At 40.9% G+C, this 16597-nt stretch overlaps 1 protein-coding gene across 1 annotated transcript in view; it reads right to left on the reverse strand.

Moving 5' to 3' along the window:
• LOC126161403 (allergen Cr-PI-like) overlaps positions 1-12632 on the reverse strand; it is a 117817-nt gene extending 105185 nt beyond the window's left edge. The window contains exon 1 of the mRNA XM_049917181.1: positions 12441-12632. Within this exon, the coding sequence (XP_049773138.1) occupies positions 12441-12513 (73 nt within the window). The 5' untranslated portion in view covers positions 12514-12632. The remainder of the gene's footprint in view (positions 1-12440) is intronic.
• Between the last annotated feature and the right edge of the window lie 3965 nt (positions 12633-16597).

Consider the following 16597-nt stretch of genomic DNA (forward strand, 5'->3'; position numbering starts at 1 on the left):
ATTGGATCTCAACCAACGCGAGCAGCAATGTCGCGATACGATAAACCGCAATCGCGATAGGCTACAATCCGACCTTTATCAAAGTCGGAAACGTGATGGAACGCATTTCTCCTCCTTACACGAGGTATCACAACAAGGTTCCACCAGGCAACGCCGGTCAACTCCTGTTTGTGTATGAGAAATCGGTTGGAAACTTTCCTCATATCAGCACGTTGTAGGTTTCGCCACCGGCGCCAACCTTGTGTGAATGCTCTGAAAAGCTCATAATTTGCATGTCATAGCATCTTTTTCCTGTCGGTTAAATTTCGCGTCTGTAGCACGTCATCCTCGTTGTGTAGCAATTTTAATGGCCAGTAGGTATGTGATGAGCATATACATACACTAATATTCGACAAGCTGTAGAAATTCAGTTTGGAAGATAGCAGTGATAACAAGAAATAAAATTTTTGATAACATTTTTGAAAAACAGCGATCTTGTAAGCTATATAAAATCAATAAAAAAAAACAGTCTTAGGCTTAGTCTTAGGCCATCTTCAGAATTGTAAGATCAGATGAAGTTGGCGTTGTCTAGAACAGTCAGTTCACCTGAACCGCTGAAACTACAGACCGATTTTCCATAACAAACGTCTGCCAACTTCTTTCAGAACCAAAGAAATAAAAAAGGATATTCATTTTCAAATGAAATTAGAACCGAATATATTGTGACTTGACGGTAGTAGAAGATGCTATTAATAATTTACAATCAGAACTCATTTAAACTTTACCCCGCGTAAGGTGTTTTTGTCTGTCAATGAGAGAAAAAATCTTTTTTATCAGTATCACTTCTCATGAAGTAAGTACCACTGTGGAGTGAAGGAGCTCTGAAGTTTCTTCTGGAAAGAAATAAAAGAAACGTCAAAAAATTATTTCTCTGCTTTTCTATCTTCTGAAGGAATTTTCAACCTACGATAACGACAAATAAATCTAGAACTGTCAAAGTGAAAGAACAAAAATGCGGGCTATAATTAATGACTCACGCTCACGTAAGGATGTCTGTTATCTGTTGGCACTGATGGCTTGTAAGTTTTGATACCACAACAAAGACGTCCTTTTCCGAGGAAAGGAGCTGCGCGTGTCGTGCCACATTTCTTTCAGAGCGAGACAGTAAACGACCTGAAGATAATGAAGTCATCATGAACTCCGTGCGTGGGCCGACACGTAACCTCTGGCGTCGGGTCGATAATTCTCCGGTCATAGCGAACAGATCTGTTTTCGGGTTATGCGCTGCCAAAATTAGGCTGGCTTAAGATAGCAGCTATCGTCCATTTTCCTTTGCAATCCCTTATCGCCTTCGTAGGAATGTACATTTTTGTAGTTACACTTAAGAATTCCAGCTAGAAAGACATCTGTCGCTTGCGACACAAAATGACGAGAGCAGAATTCAAGGAGACATTAAACCTGATTTTAAGGCTTAGGAAACGTGTTATTCGATTGTTGTGTTACGGAGATGCAGCTATTAATGATTGGCCTTTCGTAATGAAATTGCCATTTGTATACCTACAAAGGAGGCACGTTGAGACGATAAGCCATCGCAGAAATTTATGCAGCGTATCCTAAGATAGCAAGGGAACAGTGATATACAAATAGAAATAAAATAAATTGGGTTTGTGATAAATTACAACATTAACATTACCCGAGCCGATTTTTTAACCATAGGAACTCTCCAGCATAACACTGTGAACCTGATCGATTACCACCACCTTCCCCCCACCCTCACAAATTGCTTTCTCCCAGTCCCCTTTTTAATTGTGGTGATCAACACCTTTGGAAACTTTCATACAGATAAGCTACCACGTAAGACCACTTCTCTTCCAAGAAAAACAAAATTGCTCATAACACACACAAAAGACACATAAGTAGATTAAAAAAATGTCAACCACTAGTTTTTCTGAAAACAAAATGGAGCTGAAGAATCAAATTAGTTCCGTTTTATACCTACAGAACTACAGTTACAACAAGTGAAGTACGCTTCTCAATGGATAGTAGTGCGTTTCATAACCACTGTATGTCAAGCATACATAGGGCTTATTGGACCTAACTCCAAAACACAAGACATTTATTCTTCTTTCTTTCTTTTTTTTTTTTTTTTAGTCATGAGTCTACTGATGCGGCACGCCACGAATTCCTCTCCTGTGCCAACTTCTTCATCTCAGAGTGGCACTTGCAGCCTACGTCCTCAGTTATTTGCTGGATGTAATCCAATCTCTGGCTTCCTCTACAGTTTTTCCCTCTAACTCTCTCTCTAGTACCATGGAAGTCATTCTCCAATGCCTTAACAGATGTCCTATCATCTTGTCCCTTCTGTCAGTGTTTTCCACGTATTCCCTTCCTCTCCCATTCTGCGCAATATATCCTCATTCCTTACCTAATCAGTCCACCTAATTTTCAACACTTGTCTGTAGCACCACATCTCAATGCTTCCATTCTCTTCAGTTCCGGTTTTCCCACACATGTTTCCCTACAATACAATGCTGTGCTCAAGACGTACATTCTCATAAATTTCTTTCTCGAATTGAAGCGTATGTTCGATACTAGTAAACCTCTCTTCGCCAGGAATGCTCTTTTTGCCATTGCTAGTCTGCTTTTGATGTCCTCCTTGCTCCGTCCGTCATTGGCTATTTTGCTGCGTAGCTAGTAGAATTCCTTAACTTCATCTACTTCGTGACCATCAACTTCCCGCTGTTTTATATCTGATGCTTCTCATTACTTTCTTCTTTCTTTGATTGACTCTCAATGCTTCATCTGTACTCGTTAGACTGTTCATTCCATTCAGCACATCATGTAACTCTTCTTTACTTTCACTCAGGTTAGCAAGGTCATTAGCGAATGATATCCTTTCATCTTGAATTTTAAATCCACTCGTGAACCTTTCTTTTATTTCCATCATTGCTTCTCCGATGCGCAGATTAAACAATAGGGGCAAAAGGCTACATCCCTGTCTGACATCCTCTTTAGTCCAGAGCTCTTCGTTCTTGGTCGTCCACTCTTATTATTCCCTCTTGGCTCTTGTACTCGTACATATTGTATATTACCCGTCCTCCCTATAGCTTACCCCTATTTTTCTCAGAATTTCTAACATCTTGCACCATTTTACATTGTCAAAGTTTTTTCAGGTCAAATCCTATGAACGTCTATTGATTTTTTTTGGCTTGCTTCCATTATCAACAGCAACGTCAGAATCGCCTCTCTCGTGCTTTTAGTTTTCCTGAAGCCAAACTGATCGTCGTCTAACAGATCCTCAATTTTCTTTTCCATTCTTCTGTATACTATTCTTGTAAGCAACTTGGAAGCATGAGCTGTTAAGCTGATTGATAATTCTCGCACTTGTCACCTCTTGCAGTCTTCGGAGTTGTGTGGATGGTATTTTTGCGAAAGTCAAATGGTATGTCACCAGACTCATGCATTCTACATACCAATGTGAATAGTCCTTTTGTTGCCACTTCCCAAAAGATTTTAGAAATTCTGATGGAATGCTATCTATCCCTTGTGCCTTATTTGATCTTAAATCCTCCAAAGCTCTCTTAAATTCTGATTCTAATACTGGATCCCCTATCTCTTCTAAATCGACCATTATTTCTTCTTCTATCACGTCAGCCTAATCTTCCGCCTTATGGAGGTCCTCAATGTGATCTTTCCAGCTATCTGCTCTCTTCTCTCCATTTAACGTGGATTTCCAGTTGGACCCTTAATGTTGCCACCCGTGCTTTTAATTTCATCAAAGATTGTTTTGGCTTTCGTATATGATGAGTCAGTCCTTCCGACAATCAGTTCTTTTTTGATTTCTTCACATTTTTCATGCAGCCATTTCGTCTCAGCTTACCTGCACTTCCTATTTATTTCATTCTCAGCGACGTGTATTTCTGTATTCCTGAATTTCCCTGAACATTTTTGTACATCATTCTTTCAGCGATCAGCTGAAGTATTTTTTCTGTTACCCGTGGTTTCTTCGCAGTTACCTTTCTTGTACCTACGTTTTACTTTACATCTTCCGTGATTGCCAACTTCTGTAAGTCCCCGTTCTAGAAATGTCCATTACTCTCAACTGTACTACATACTGAGCTATTCCTTAGTGCTGTATCTGTAGGCTTAGAGAGCTTCTTGCGTATTTCGTCATTCCTTAGTACTTCCGTATCCAACCTACATCTATCTACATCTACATCTATACTCCGCGAGCCACCTTACGGTGTGTGGCGGAGGGTACTTATTGTACCACTATCTGATCCCCCCTTCCCTGTTCCATTCACGAATTGTGCGTGGGAAGAACGACTGCTTGAAAGTCTCCGTATTTGCTCTAATTTCTCGGATCTTTTCGTTGTGATCATTACGCGAGATATATGTGGGCGGTAGTAATATGTTGCCCATCTCTTCCCGGAATGTGCTCTCTCGTAATTTCGATAATAAACCTCTCCGTATTGCGTAACGCCTTTCTTGAAGTGTCCGCCACTGGAGCTTGTTCAGCATCTCCGTAACGCTCTCGCGCTGACTAAATGTCCCCATGACGAATCGCGCTGCTTTTCGCTGGATCATGTCTATCTCTTCTATTAATCCAACCTGGTAAGGGTCCCATACTGATGAGCAATACTCAAGAATCGGACGAACAAGCGTTTTGTAAGCTACTTCTTTCGTCGATGAGTCACATTTTCTTAGAATTCTTCCTATGAATCTCAACCTGGCGCCTGCTTTTCCCACTATTTGTTTTATGTGATCATTCCACTTCAGATCGCTCCGGATAGTAACTCCTAAGTATTTTACGGTCGTTACCGCTTCCAATGATTTACCACCTATGGCATAATTGTACTGGAATGGATTTCTGCCCCTATGTATGCGCATTATATTACATTTATCTACGTTTAGGGAAAGCTGCCAGCTGTCGCACCATGCATTAATCCTCTGCAGGTCTTCCTGGAGTACGTACGAGTCTTCTGATGTTGCTACTTTCTTGTAGACAACCGTGTCATCTGCAAATAGCCTCACGGAGCTACCGATGTTGTCAACTAAGTCATTTATGTATATTGTAAACAATAAAGGTCCTATCACGCTTCCTTGCGGTACTCCCGAAATTACCTCTACATCTGCAGATTTTGAACCGTTAAGAATGACATGTTGTGTTCTTTCTTCTAGGAAATCCTGAATCCAATCACAAACCTGGTCCGATATTCCGTAAGCTCGTATTTTTTTCACTAAACGTAAGTGCGGAACCGTATCAAATGCCTTCCTGAAGTCCAGGAATACGGCATCAATCTGCTCGCCAGTGTCTACGGCACTGTGAATTTCTTGGGCAAATAGGGCGAGCTGAGTTTCACATGATCTCTGTTTGCGGAATCCATGTTGGTTATGATGAAGGAGATTTGTATTATCTAAGAACGTCATAATACGAGAACACAAAACATGTTCCATTATTCTACAACAGATTGACGTAAGCGAAATAGGCCTATAATTATTCGCATCTGATTTATAACCCTTCTTGAAAATGGGAACGACCTGCGCTTTCTTCCAGTCGCTAGGTACTTTACGTTCTTCCAGCGATCTACGATAAATTGCTGATAGAAAGGGGCAAGTTCTTTACCATAATCACTGTAGAATCTTAAGGGTATCTCGTCTGGTCCGGATGCTTTTCCGCTACTAAGTGATAGCAGTTGTTTTTCAATTCCGATATCGTTTATTTCAATATTTTCCATTTTGGCGTCCGTGCGACGGCTGAAGTCAGGGACCGTGTTACGATTTTCCGCAGTGAAACAGTTTCGGAACACTGAATTCAGTATTTCTGCCTTTCTTCGGTCGTCCTCTGTTTCGGTGCCATCGTGGTCAACGAGTGACTGAATAGGGGATTTAGATCCGCTTACCGATTTTACATATGACCAAAACTTTTTAGGGTTCTTGTTTAGATTGTTTGCCAATGTTTTATGTTCGAATTCGTTGAATGCTTCTCTCATTGCTCTCTTTACGCTCTTTTTCGCTTCGTTCAGCTTTTCCTTATCAGCTATGATTCGACTACTCTTAAACCTATGATGAAGCTTTCTTTGTTTCCGTAGTACCTTTCGTACATGATTGTTATACCACGGTGGATCTTTCCCCTCGCTTTGGACCTTAGTCGGTACGAACTTATCTAAGGCGTACTGGACGATGTTTCTGAATTTTTTCCATTTTTGTTCCACATCCTCTTCCTCAGAAATGAACGTTTGATGGTGGTCACTCAGATATTCTGCGATTTGTGCCCTATCACTCTTGTTAAGCAAATATATTTTCCTTCCTTTCTTGGCATTTCTTATTACACTTGTAGTCATTGATGCAACCACTGACTTATGATCACTGATACCCTCTTCTACATTCACGGAGTCGAAAAGTTCCGGTCTATTTGTTGCTATGAGGTCTAAAACGTTAGCTTCACGAGTTGGTTCTCTAACTATCTGCTCGAAGTAATTCTCGGACAAGGCAGTCAGGATAATGTCACAAGAGTCTCTGTCCCTGGCTCCAGTTCTGATTGTGTGACTATCCCATTCTATACCTGGTAGATTGAAGTCTCCCCCTATTACAATAGTATGATCACGAAACTTCTTCACGACGTTCTGCAGGTTCTCTCTGAGGCGCTCAACTACTACGGTTGCTGATGCAGGTGGTCTATAGAAGCATCCGACTATCATATCTGACCCACCTTTGATACTTAGCTTAACCCAGATTATTTCACATTCGCATTCGCTAATAACTTCACTGGATATTATTGAATTCTTTACTGCTATAAATACTCCTCCACCTCTTAGAGTATTGACTCTTCCTGAGTAATGTCTTAAACTGCAGTCTACTCTTCATCACCACTACATTGTGATCTGAGTCTACGTCCACTCCTGAGTACGCCTTACAATCCAGTATCTGATTTCGGAATCTCTGCCTGACCACGATGTAATCTAACTGAAATCTTCCGGTATCACCTGGCCTTTCCCAAGTATACCTCCTCCTCTTGTGATTCTTGGACGGAGTATTCGCTATTACTAGCTGAAATTTATTATAGAACTCAATTATTCTTTCTCCTCTCTCATTCCTTGTTCCAAGCCCATATTGACCTATAATCTTTCCTTCTTCTCCTTCTCCTACAACTGCATTCTAGTCCTCCATGACTTTTAGATTTCTATCTCCCTTTATGTACTGTATTACACTTTCAGAATCCTTATATACTTTCTCTGCCTCTTCATCGTCAGCTTGCGACGTCAGCATATATCCCTGAACTATCGTTGTCGGTGGTTGTTTGCTGTCGATTCTGATAAGAACAACCCTGTCACTGAACTGTTCACAGTAACACACTCTCTGCCCTACCTTCTTATTCGTAACGAATCCTACTCCCCTACTCCCCTACTCCCATTATACTTGTCCTCTTCTCTTCTTTCCACTTCACTTCACTGACAGATAATATATTTAGATTGAGCCTTTGCATTTCCCTTTCCAGATTTTCTAGTTTACCTACCACGTTCATGTTTCTGACATTCCACGTGCCCCACCCGTAGAACATTATCCTTTCGTTAGTTATTGAACCGTTTTATTATGGTCACCTAACCCTTGGCAGTCCCCTTCCGGAGATCACAATGGGGGCCTATTCCGGAATCTTTGTTCGTTATACAAGGAAGTAATACGGATACGCTTATTGATCAAATTTTCATCTGCCTCTACTAGAGGAATAAGTCCACTTATGAAGCACAACATGGCATACCGCTGCCCTCATCGAGAAGCGCAGACGTTGGATAATCAGTTTATCGTTTTCCTTCCCGTTGCGGTCACATGAAGAACTATCAGGAATGCAACATTATCACATTGTTGTACGTTTTATCTACAATTAAAACTCACAGGTAAGAATTTTTTGTGTGCAGTAGATATGAACAAGGAAAGAAGAGATCATCAGTTTTTTACTGGAAGCAAGCGCAGACGGTAAACATTGAAGAGGGAGACCAAGGCATGAATAAGCTAAACAGATTCAGTGAAACATGGAAGTGAAACATGGACGATAAACAGTTTAGACAAGAAGAGAATAGAAGCTTTCGAAATATGATGCTACAGAACAATACAAAAGATTAGATGGGTAGATCACGTAACTAAAGAGGAGGTACTGAATAGAATTGGGGACAAGAGGAACTTGTGGCACAACTTGACTAGAAGAATGGATCGATTGGTAGGACTCGTTTTGAGGCATCAAATAAAACTAGAATTTGGACAGAAGAAGAGGTTCTGATGTAATTAATGAAATAATAAACAGTAGTCATGGCCTAGGAATGAAATGAAATGAGCTTATGGCATTGTTGGCCGGGTGGCTCTAGACGGGGAAGTTCCGCAGCCGAGTGCGAGTATTATTTCAGTCGGCGCCGTGTTGGGCGACTTGCGTGCCGGTGATGAGGATGAATTGATGATGAGGACAACACCTAGTCCACGAGCGGAGAAAATGTCCAATCCGAACGGGAATCTTTTCCAATAAAAGGAAGCGAAGGATATCTTTCCCCTACTACTCTTACCGTCTACAGCTCCCTCGGGTAACATGGAGATTATTCCCTGAAGTCTTCAAACATTTCCTATCATTCTGTACCTTCCTCTCAGTGATTCCCATGTGTTGCTTCTTTCGTCGATTCTCCGGAGTACCTCCTCATCCCTCATCTTATCAGTGCCCCTAATTTTTAATATCTTTCCTAGCACCACATCTCAAACCCTTCAATTCTGTTCTGTATCGAATTTCCCACACTTCATGTTTCACTGCCATATAATTCTGTGCTCCAAACGTACATTCTCAGAAATTTGCCCGAAATTGAGGCGTATGTTTTGATACTAATAGACGTCTTTTGGCCAGGAACGCCTATTTTTCATACGCTAATCTGCTTTTTATGTCCTCCTTGCTTCCTCCGTCATGGTTTATTCAGCTGCCTAGATATCAAAATTCCTTAACTTCGCCTATTTCGTTTGATGTTACGTTACTCGCAATTCTCATTTTCCGGTTAATTCTCAATTTATATTTTGCACTCGTTAGACTGTTCATTCTATTCAGCAAATTCCGTGTTTTCATCCGCCTCCAAAATTTTCTTTTGTTTCCTCGTTGTTTTTTCGATGCGTAGATTGAACAGTAGGGGTAAAGGACTGTATCCCTGTCTTACAAACTTTCTAATCCGTGGCATGATTTTTGGTCCTCTCACTTACTGTTTCTCTCGCACAATGTATATTATCCGTCTTTTCCTGGCAGTTTACCCCTACTTTTCTGTGAATTCGAAAATCTCACATCGTCGAAAGCTTCTTTTGCGCCTACAATCCCTCACTTTGATTTTTCTTCATTCTTGCTTCCATTATCAAACGTAACGTGAGAACTGCCTCTCTGTTGTCTTTACCTTTCCCAAAGACAAACTAATCGGCATCTAACGAACACCGAGGCCATCAGCTATTCTCGCATAAACTTTAGTCCGTGAGAAACCAAAGCGACTGCTGCTGATGCTTTCGATTTATCGCTCAGAAGTGGTGATTAGTCAAAAAAGGCCATCATAAATCTTTTTATAATTCTAGAAAGGGAGGCGTCGAATCGTAGCACAGACGTTACAACACAAAGAGAGGAACAAGAAGATGACCTATGTAAGTCTTCTACACCCTCACTGATGTATCAGCAATAAATGTATATTCAGTCTTCCTTATCTGCTTTCCAAATTGGAAAACGAATTTGCTAGTTTTTCTCACTAACCTATGTCTTTAACTAATAACGCATCATGCAGATAAACGGGCCCGAAATTTGTCCGGGCTTCGGAAGCCAGTAATAATGGCAATGAAAAGCATCACCGAACGGAAGCTTAGCTGTACTAGGGAAGCTTCACTATTAACAGCAGAGTCAGGAGCTCTTGGATGGTTCAACCTATGCTGCCAAGGAACTGCATCTAAAACGATCTAGTAAAACAACTTGGGAAAATCAACTGTTACCTGCTCTCAGTGTTGCAAACATGTCTGTGGAAAACCTAGCAAGAAGACAATGTTCTGTGGAAAATGTGTTTCAGAGTGAGACACTAAATTCTGCTTGCTTCATATAGTGGACTCAAATTAAATAGTTGTTTTTTTATAAGAAAACACAGTTATGAACGTTATGAAAAAAAATTATACAAAGTGAATTTTATGATTTTCGATTTTGTTCCAATTATAATTTAATTTTTTATTGTGCAGCACACACTAACAATGTCTAAGCAGTAGTAAATGAGCTCAGTGGTATCAGAAGTAAATGAACTTGCATTATGACAAATTAAACAGACACTTTGTTTTTTGGTCCAGAGGCCCCATTGGTGTTACTTTGGTAATGCTAGGGTCAATTTCTTTCGTTGAGAGTGTTTCAGCTTACTAGGCCATCAAACAACTTTCAAGGACTATCTTCGTCGAAAATAGTACGGTACTGGTGAACAAAAATGAAAAACACCGAGAATGAGGTACAAAGGCTGCATCGTTGACGGTTCTGTGGTAAAGTAGTTGGAAATGATAAAGCTAAACACTAAATAAATATAAAGGGGACAAAGTAGAATTAAATAACACTGAACCTCATGGAACAGTGTGAGTGAATGTGGGGGTGGGCTGGGGGGCGGGGGCGAAGATCAGGTGGAACATTCAACGGAGGAGAGGATGTAATATGGTGAAAGGATGTAACAGCCTGTATAAAAATAGTCGAATTAAATCAGGTGATGCCGAGGGAATTAGATTAGGACATGAGAGAGTTAAAGTAGTAGATGAGTTTTGCTATTGCAATTGCAAGGAAAGCGTTTCTGAAGAAGAGAAATTTGTTAACACCGAGTATAGATTTAAGTGTCAGTAAGTCTTTTCTGAAAGTATTTGTATGTAAGTGAAAAATGGACAATAAATAGTTTATACAATAAGAGACTAGAAGCTTTCAAAATTTGGTGCTACAGAAGAATTCTAAAGATTAGATTGGTAGATCACGTAACGAAAGAGGAGGTACTGAATAGAAATGGGGAGAAGAGAAATTTTATGCACAACTTGACTAGGATAATGGATAGATTGGTAGGGCCCGTTTTGAGGCATCAAGGGATCATCAGCTTTGTATTGGAGGGAAGCGCAGAGGGTAAAAATTGAAGAGGGAGGCCAAGGCATGAATACGCTAAACAGATTCGGAAGGATGTAGCTTGCAGTAGTTACTCGGAGGTGAAGGAGCTGCACAGGATAGAGTAGCACGTAGAGCTGCATCAAACCAGTCTCTGCACTGAACACTACAACAACACTTAAGAATTAAATTGAATTGACATTCACAACAAAATAAAATTAATACAAGACAAGACTACTGAAGAATATCATGGAAAGATATTTCATTGACAAAGTGATGTAGAAACACGTTAAAAAGTAAAATAATTGACAATTGTTACATGAATTACGTAAGTTGAAAAATGGCTTTAAGCACTATGGGACTTAACATCTGTGGTCATCAGTCTCCTAGAACTTAGAACTACTTAAACCTAACCAACCTAAGGATATCACACACACCCATGCCCGAGGCAGGATTCGAACCTGCGACCGTAGCGGTCACGAGGTTCCAGACTGAAGCGGCTAGAACCGCACGGCCACAACGGCCGGTACGTAAGTTGAATTATGTATCAGTAGTATAAGGAGGTATTGAATAGGATTGGGGAGAAGAGGAGTTTGTGGCACAACTTGACTAGGAGAAGGGATCGGTTGGTAGGACATGTTCTGAGGCATCAAGGGATCACCAATTTAGTATTGGAGGGCAGCGTGGAGGGTAAAACTCGTAGAGGGAGATGAATACACTAAGCAGATTCAGAAAGATGTAGATTGCAGTAGGTACTGGGAGATGAAGAAGCTTGCAAAGGATAGAGTAGCATGGAGAGCTGCATCAAACCAGTCTCAGGACTGAAGACCACAACAACAACAACAGTATGAGGAAGTTTTCGTACTGTAGGGAAGAGGTAAACTTTATATAAAACAGAATATGCGGATCACACAGATAACCACAATAAAATAAATAAAGTCTGATGCTGGCCTTGTAACGAAAAACTAGATAATTAAATAAGTGAATACTATAGAACATTCATAATGTTGTGATTTTAGTTTATAATTGTGAGGTTATTCTACCAGCAACCGAGCGACGAACCAGTTAAAGTGATTTTTATCATGCCTGTACCATAAATGATTGTAGATTTTTTTGTCCCCTGGTGTAGTAGAAGGTCGGGACTTTCAACAGGTTTCGCATCCCGCAGAGAAGGTAGCGCTGTGGCGTCTGCCTCCAGACGACAACCTACTTGTCACGACAGTGTCGCAACATGTGACGTCAGAGGCCAGTTATCGAACTGCAGACCACAGGAGCAAAACAGTCGGACGATGGCGGCCACTGCTAGTGGAGGTGGTGACAGCAGGAGGGTACGGGGACTGAGACAGAGACTCACCTTCCGGGTTGGGCGCCGCAGCTGCGGCGGCCACGACGGCCAGCAGGACGCACAGCGCCGCCGCGGTCCTCATGTCTGCGCGTGGCCGGACGTGAGGGAGTGACGCGCGGCGTTGCAGCCTTAAGTAGGCGAGGGCACGAGATAAATCGCTGGCGTCAGCCGCTCGCGCGCAACGCCTGGGAGCTAGTGCGGGCTCGCCGGCGTCGCGACGAGCCAGCTGCTGCTCCCCACCACTCCCCTCATCACGCGCCGCGCGCCGACCCTGACCCTCACCGTCATCTGCGGGCTGCGGGCCACTGCACGCCCGAACGCCCACCACTCTGCGGCCCAGCGCCACTGTATCAACTGTTCACTCTGACGAGACTCACGGCGCAGTAGCTGACCGATATTCACATGTTTTCGGTCGCTGCTAACGTTAGATTTCAACGCTGTTTGCAAGCACCCAACAGGAAACGATCGATCGACATCTAACCAGCACGGTTTCGGATAATACACAATGCATCACAGTTCCATTAAAACCGTGGCTATGAAAAATAAATGTCATTGATTATGTGCACAAAATCACTCTATTAGTCTCCTCTTGAATCAATACGTAACTAAAATCGTCTTAAAACTCTCTTGGAGCAGACACTACAGCCCATTTTTGCAACTGCATTTAGTGCTGCAGTAGAATTGAATGTCCTCAGTTGCACCGTAATTGGGTCCGTTATTGCCAGCTTCCAATTCCAATGAAATCAGGTGCTGACAGGTGTGAAAATTACCAAACTATCAGTTCAATAAGTCACGGTTGCAAAATACTAACACGAATTCTTTACAGAAGAATGGAAAACTGGCAGAAGCCGACCTCGGGGAAGATCAGTTTGGATTTTGGAGGACTCTAGGAACACGCGAGACAATACTGGCTGTACGACTTCTCATAGAAGATAGGTTAAGGAAAGAAAAATCTACGTTTAGAGCGTTTGTAAACTTCGAGAAAGGTTGACTGAAATACTCCCATTCAAATTCTAAAGGTGGCAAAGGGAAAATCCAGGGAGCGGAAGACTATTTACAGTTTGTACAGAAACCAGGTTGCACTAAAAGGAAGCATTCTTTGAGAAGGGGTGAGACAGGGTTGTAGCCTATACCCAGTGTTATACGATCTGTATATTGAGCAAGCAGTGAAGAAAACAAAAGTCTAATTGGAGCATAAATTCAAGTCCAGGGAGAAGAAATAAAAACCTTTAGCAATTTGTCCATTTTATTTGGATTGTTGAGCTCCGTGACCGTGGATAATGATATTTTACTATAAAAATACAGCGACCAGCCACTTTTTTGTTGGGTTTTATTAATGCCAATATGCATTTCGGGTTTGCACCCATCTTCAGCTGGCAAATTACACGTATCTTCAGTTTCTACAGTGGTAAAATATCGACAGCAGTTTGGATGCTGCAGCTGGCCTGTGCAAAAGCAACGATTCCAATCATTTACTTCAATTTCGCGAGTTTAAATTTACGCACTATCAGTTGTTCATTTTACTTACGTTCTCCTCTCCTTGTTTTTTCTTGGCCTTTCTTCTTTTTTGTAACAGCACAAACACTTTTTGTCACGTATTTTGCACCGGCGCACTGCGTTATCCGCCATGTTGTCGACTGACAGTTTTTTTTTTTTTTACATATAAGCAATTTATCTGTGGTCAGAGTTATATTTTACGAAAGTTTTGAAGTTCCAGCTAAGCTACCGTTTACTAAACGTTGACTTGGGTGATAGAAGTATTCTAAGTTCGATGTATACTAAGTTTTTTTGTTTTGTTTCTTAGGCAGTATTGAAGATAATAAACTAACATAACACATTTATACAAAGCAGTTGGATTTATATTAGATTATGTTATTTCTTGATTGTGTTTAGTAAGTGGTTTGATAAGTAGAGTATGGAAGTTTTTCAGAAATATTCGGTTTGGTAACTCTGTTTGGTCGTTACGTATGTCAGAAGGGGATGCATGTTTATGTGAATAAATTTCGATGTCTTCTAGGAGGTTCATTCTTTGTCCTTTGTTGGCTAGGTGGAGAACTTGTAGGTTATGGGATATGTCTGTTACTTGATGTTCTTCTTCTGCTACATGTTGGGCAAATGTGGATTTATTTAAGTTTTTTAAACGAAGAGCATCCATGTGTTCTCGAAAACGTATGTTGAAGTTTCTACCTGTTTGGCCTATGTATGTCTTTCGACATGAGTTGCAGTTTGTATATTCCTGATTGATTGTACGGTTTGGTATTATTTTTAGTGTTATGAATAGCTTTGGCCTTTATTTTGTTACTTGTATAGTAGCTGATTCTGATATCTGTTCCTCGGAACAGATTTGCTATTTTATATGACAGTTTTCCTACAAATGGCAAGCTTACATATTTTTCTTTTGGCTTTGTTGTGGTATTCTTTAATGCTGTTTTGTTATTGTATTTGGTTATGTGGGGATTTATCTTAGAGTTTAGTTCATCTATTAATTTTGGATTGTAACCATTATTGTAAGCAGTTGCTTTCATGGTGTTTAGTTCTTGAATTTGGTCAGATGGTTCTAGTGGTATTTTGTGCATTCTGTTTAGCATTGCTCTGTGTAAAGCCATCTTATGTTTATCCGGGTGGCAGGATGATTTATTAATTGTGTTACCTGTGTATGTTGGTTTCCTGTATACTTGAAATTTGTGTTTGTTGTTGGAGCTAATTACGCAGAGATCCAGAAAATTTGAACCTACTTCTGTTTGATGTTTTACAGTGAAGATGATGTTCTGAAGCATTTTATTCATTTCTTTTGCAAGGTTATCAATTTCTTCTGCTGTGCCGTCAAATAAGATTATTATATCGTCAACATCCTTTTGTAATAAATTATCTTGTTTACTATATGGGGGTTTCCTTTAAAAATAATTAATTTGCCAGCTGAAGATGGGTGCAAACCCGAAATGCATATTGGCATAAATAAAACGCAATTAAAAAAAGTGGCTGGTCGCTGTATTTTTATAGTAAAATATCAAAAACCTTTAGGTTTTATGACGACATTGCACTTTTGTCAGAGACGGAAAAGTGGTTGGAAGAGAAGTTGAATGGTATGGACAGTGACTTGAAGGGATAATATAAGATGAAAGTCAACAAAATCAAAACTAGGATAATGGAAAGTAGTTTAACCAAATCAGGTGATGCTGAGAGAACTAGTTTAGGAAATGAGACACTTAAAGTAGTGGACGAGGTTTGTGTTTGGACAGCAAAATAACTGATGGCGTCCGATGTAGGGAGGATGTGGAATGTAGACTGGCAATGGCAAGGAAAGCGTTTTTGAAGAAGAGAAATTTGTTAACATCGATAATAGATTTAATTGTCTTTCCTGAAAGAATTTGTATTGAGTGTAGCAATATACGGAAGTGAAATATGCACGATAAATAATTTTGACTAGTGGAGAATAGAAGCATTTCAAAAGTTACAGAAGAACGCTGAAAATTAAATGGAATGATCATGTAACGAATGAGGAGGCACTGAATAGATCTGGGGAAAAGAGAAATTTGTGGCACAATCTGAATAGAAGAGGGTATCGGTTGGCAGAACACATTCTGAGGCATCAAGGGATCTTCAATTTACTACTGGAGGGAAGTGTTGGGGTAAAAATCGTAGAGGGAGACCAAGAGATGAATAAAGTACGCAGATTCAGGAGGATGTTGGCTGCAGTAATTACTCGGAGATGAAGAGGCTTGCACGGGATAGATTAGCATTGAGAGCTGCATCAAACCAGTCTTAGGACTGAAGACCACCACAACAACAACAACAACAACAGCAGTAACAGCATTGCCTGCTTCAAACCGGGGAGCAACCAGAAGTTGACTGGGGCCAGATCAGGTGAATATGGCGCGTGTCATCCATTTGCTACTAACATCGCTTTGTGAACTAGGACATTGTCATGGAGGGATGACCAGTAACCTGGCTCTCGGTATTTGGATCGAATTTGACAAATTCTCGCCCACAAATGATGGAGGACTCGAAAAACTTGATGCAGCCTCACTGCTCCACCGCCATTTCCCGGCCAGTGTCAGACACGTACTATTACATTTTCGGTCAGGACACCTTCTGCACTTCGGCCTTTTGTAGAAACTTTGAGGATCGTAACGCCATAACTCGCCACGAGAGAGCATTGCTGTTTG

The sequence above is a fragment of the Schistocerca cancellata genome, chromosome 2 (assembly GCF_023864275.1).
Source record: "Schistocerca cancellata isolate TAMUIC-IGC-003103 chromosome 2, iqSchCanc2.1, whole genome shotgun sequence".
NCBI classification, from domain to species: Eukaryota; Metazoa; Arthropoda; class Insecta; order Orthoptera; family Acrididae; genus Schistocerca; species Schistocerca cancellata.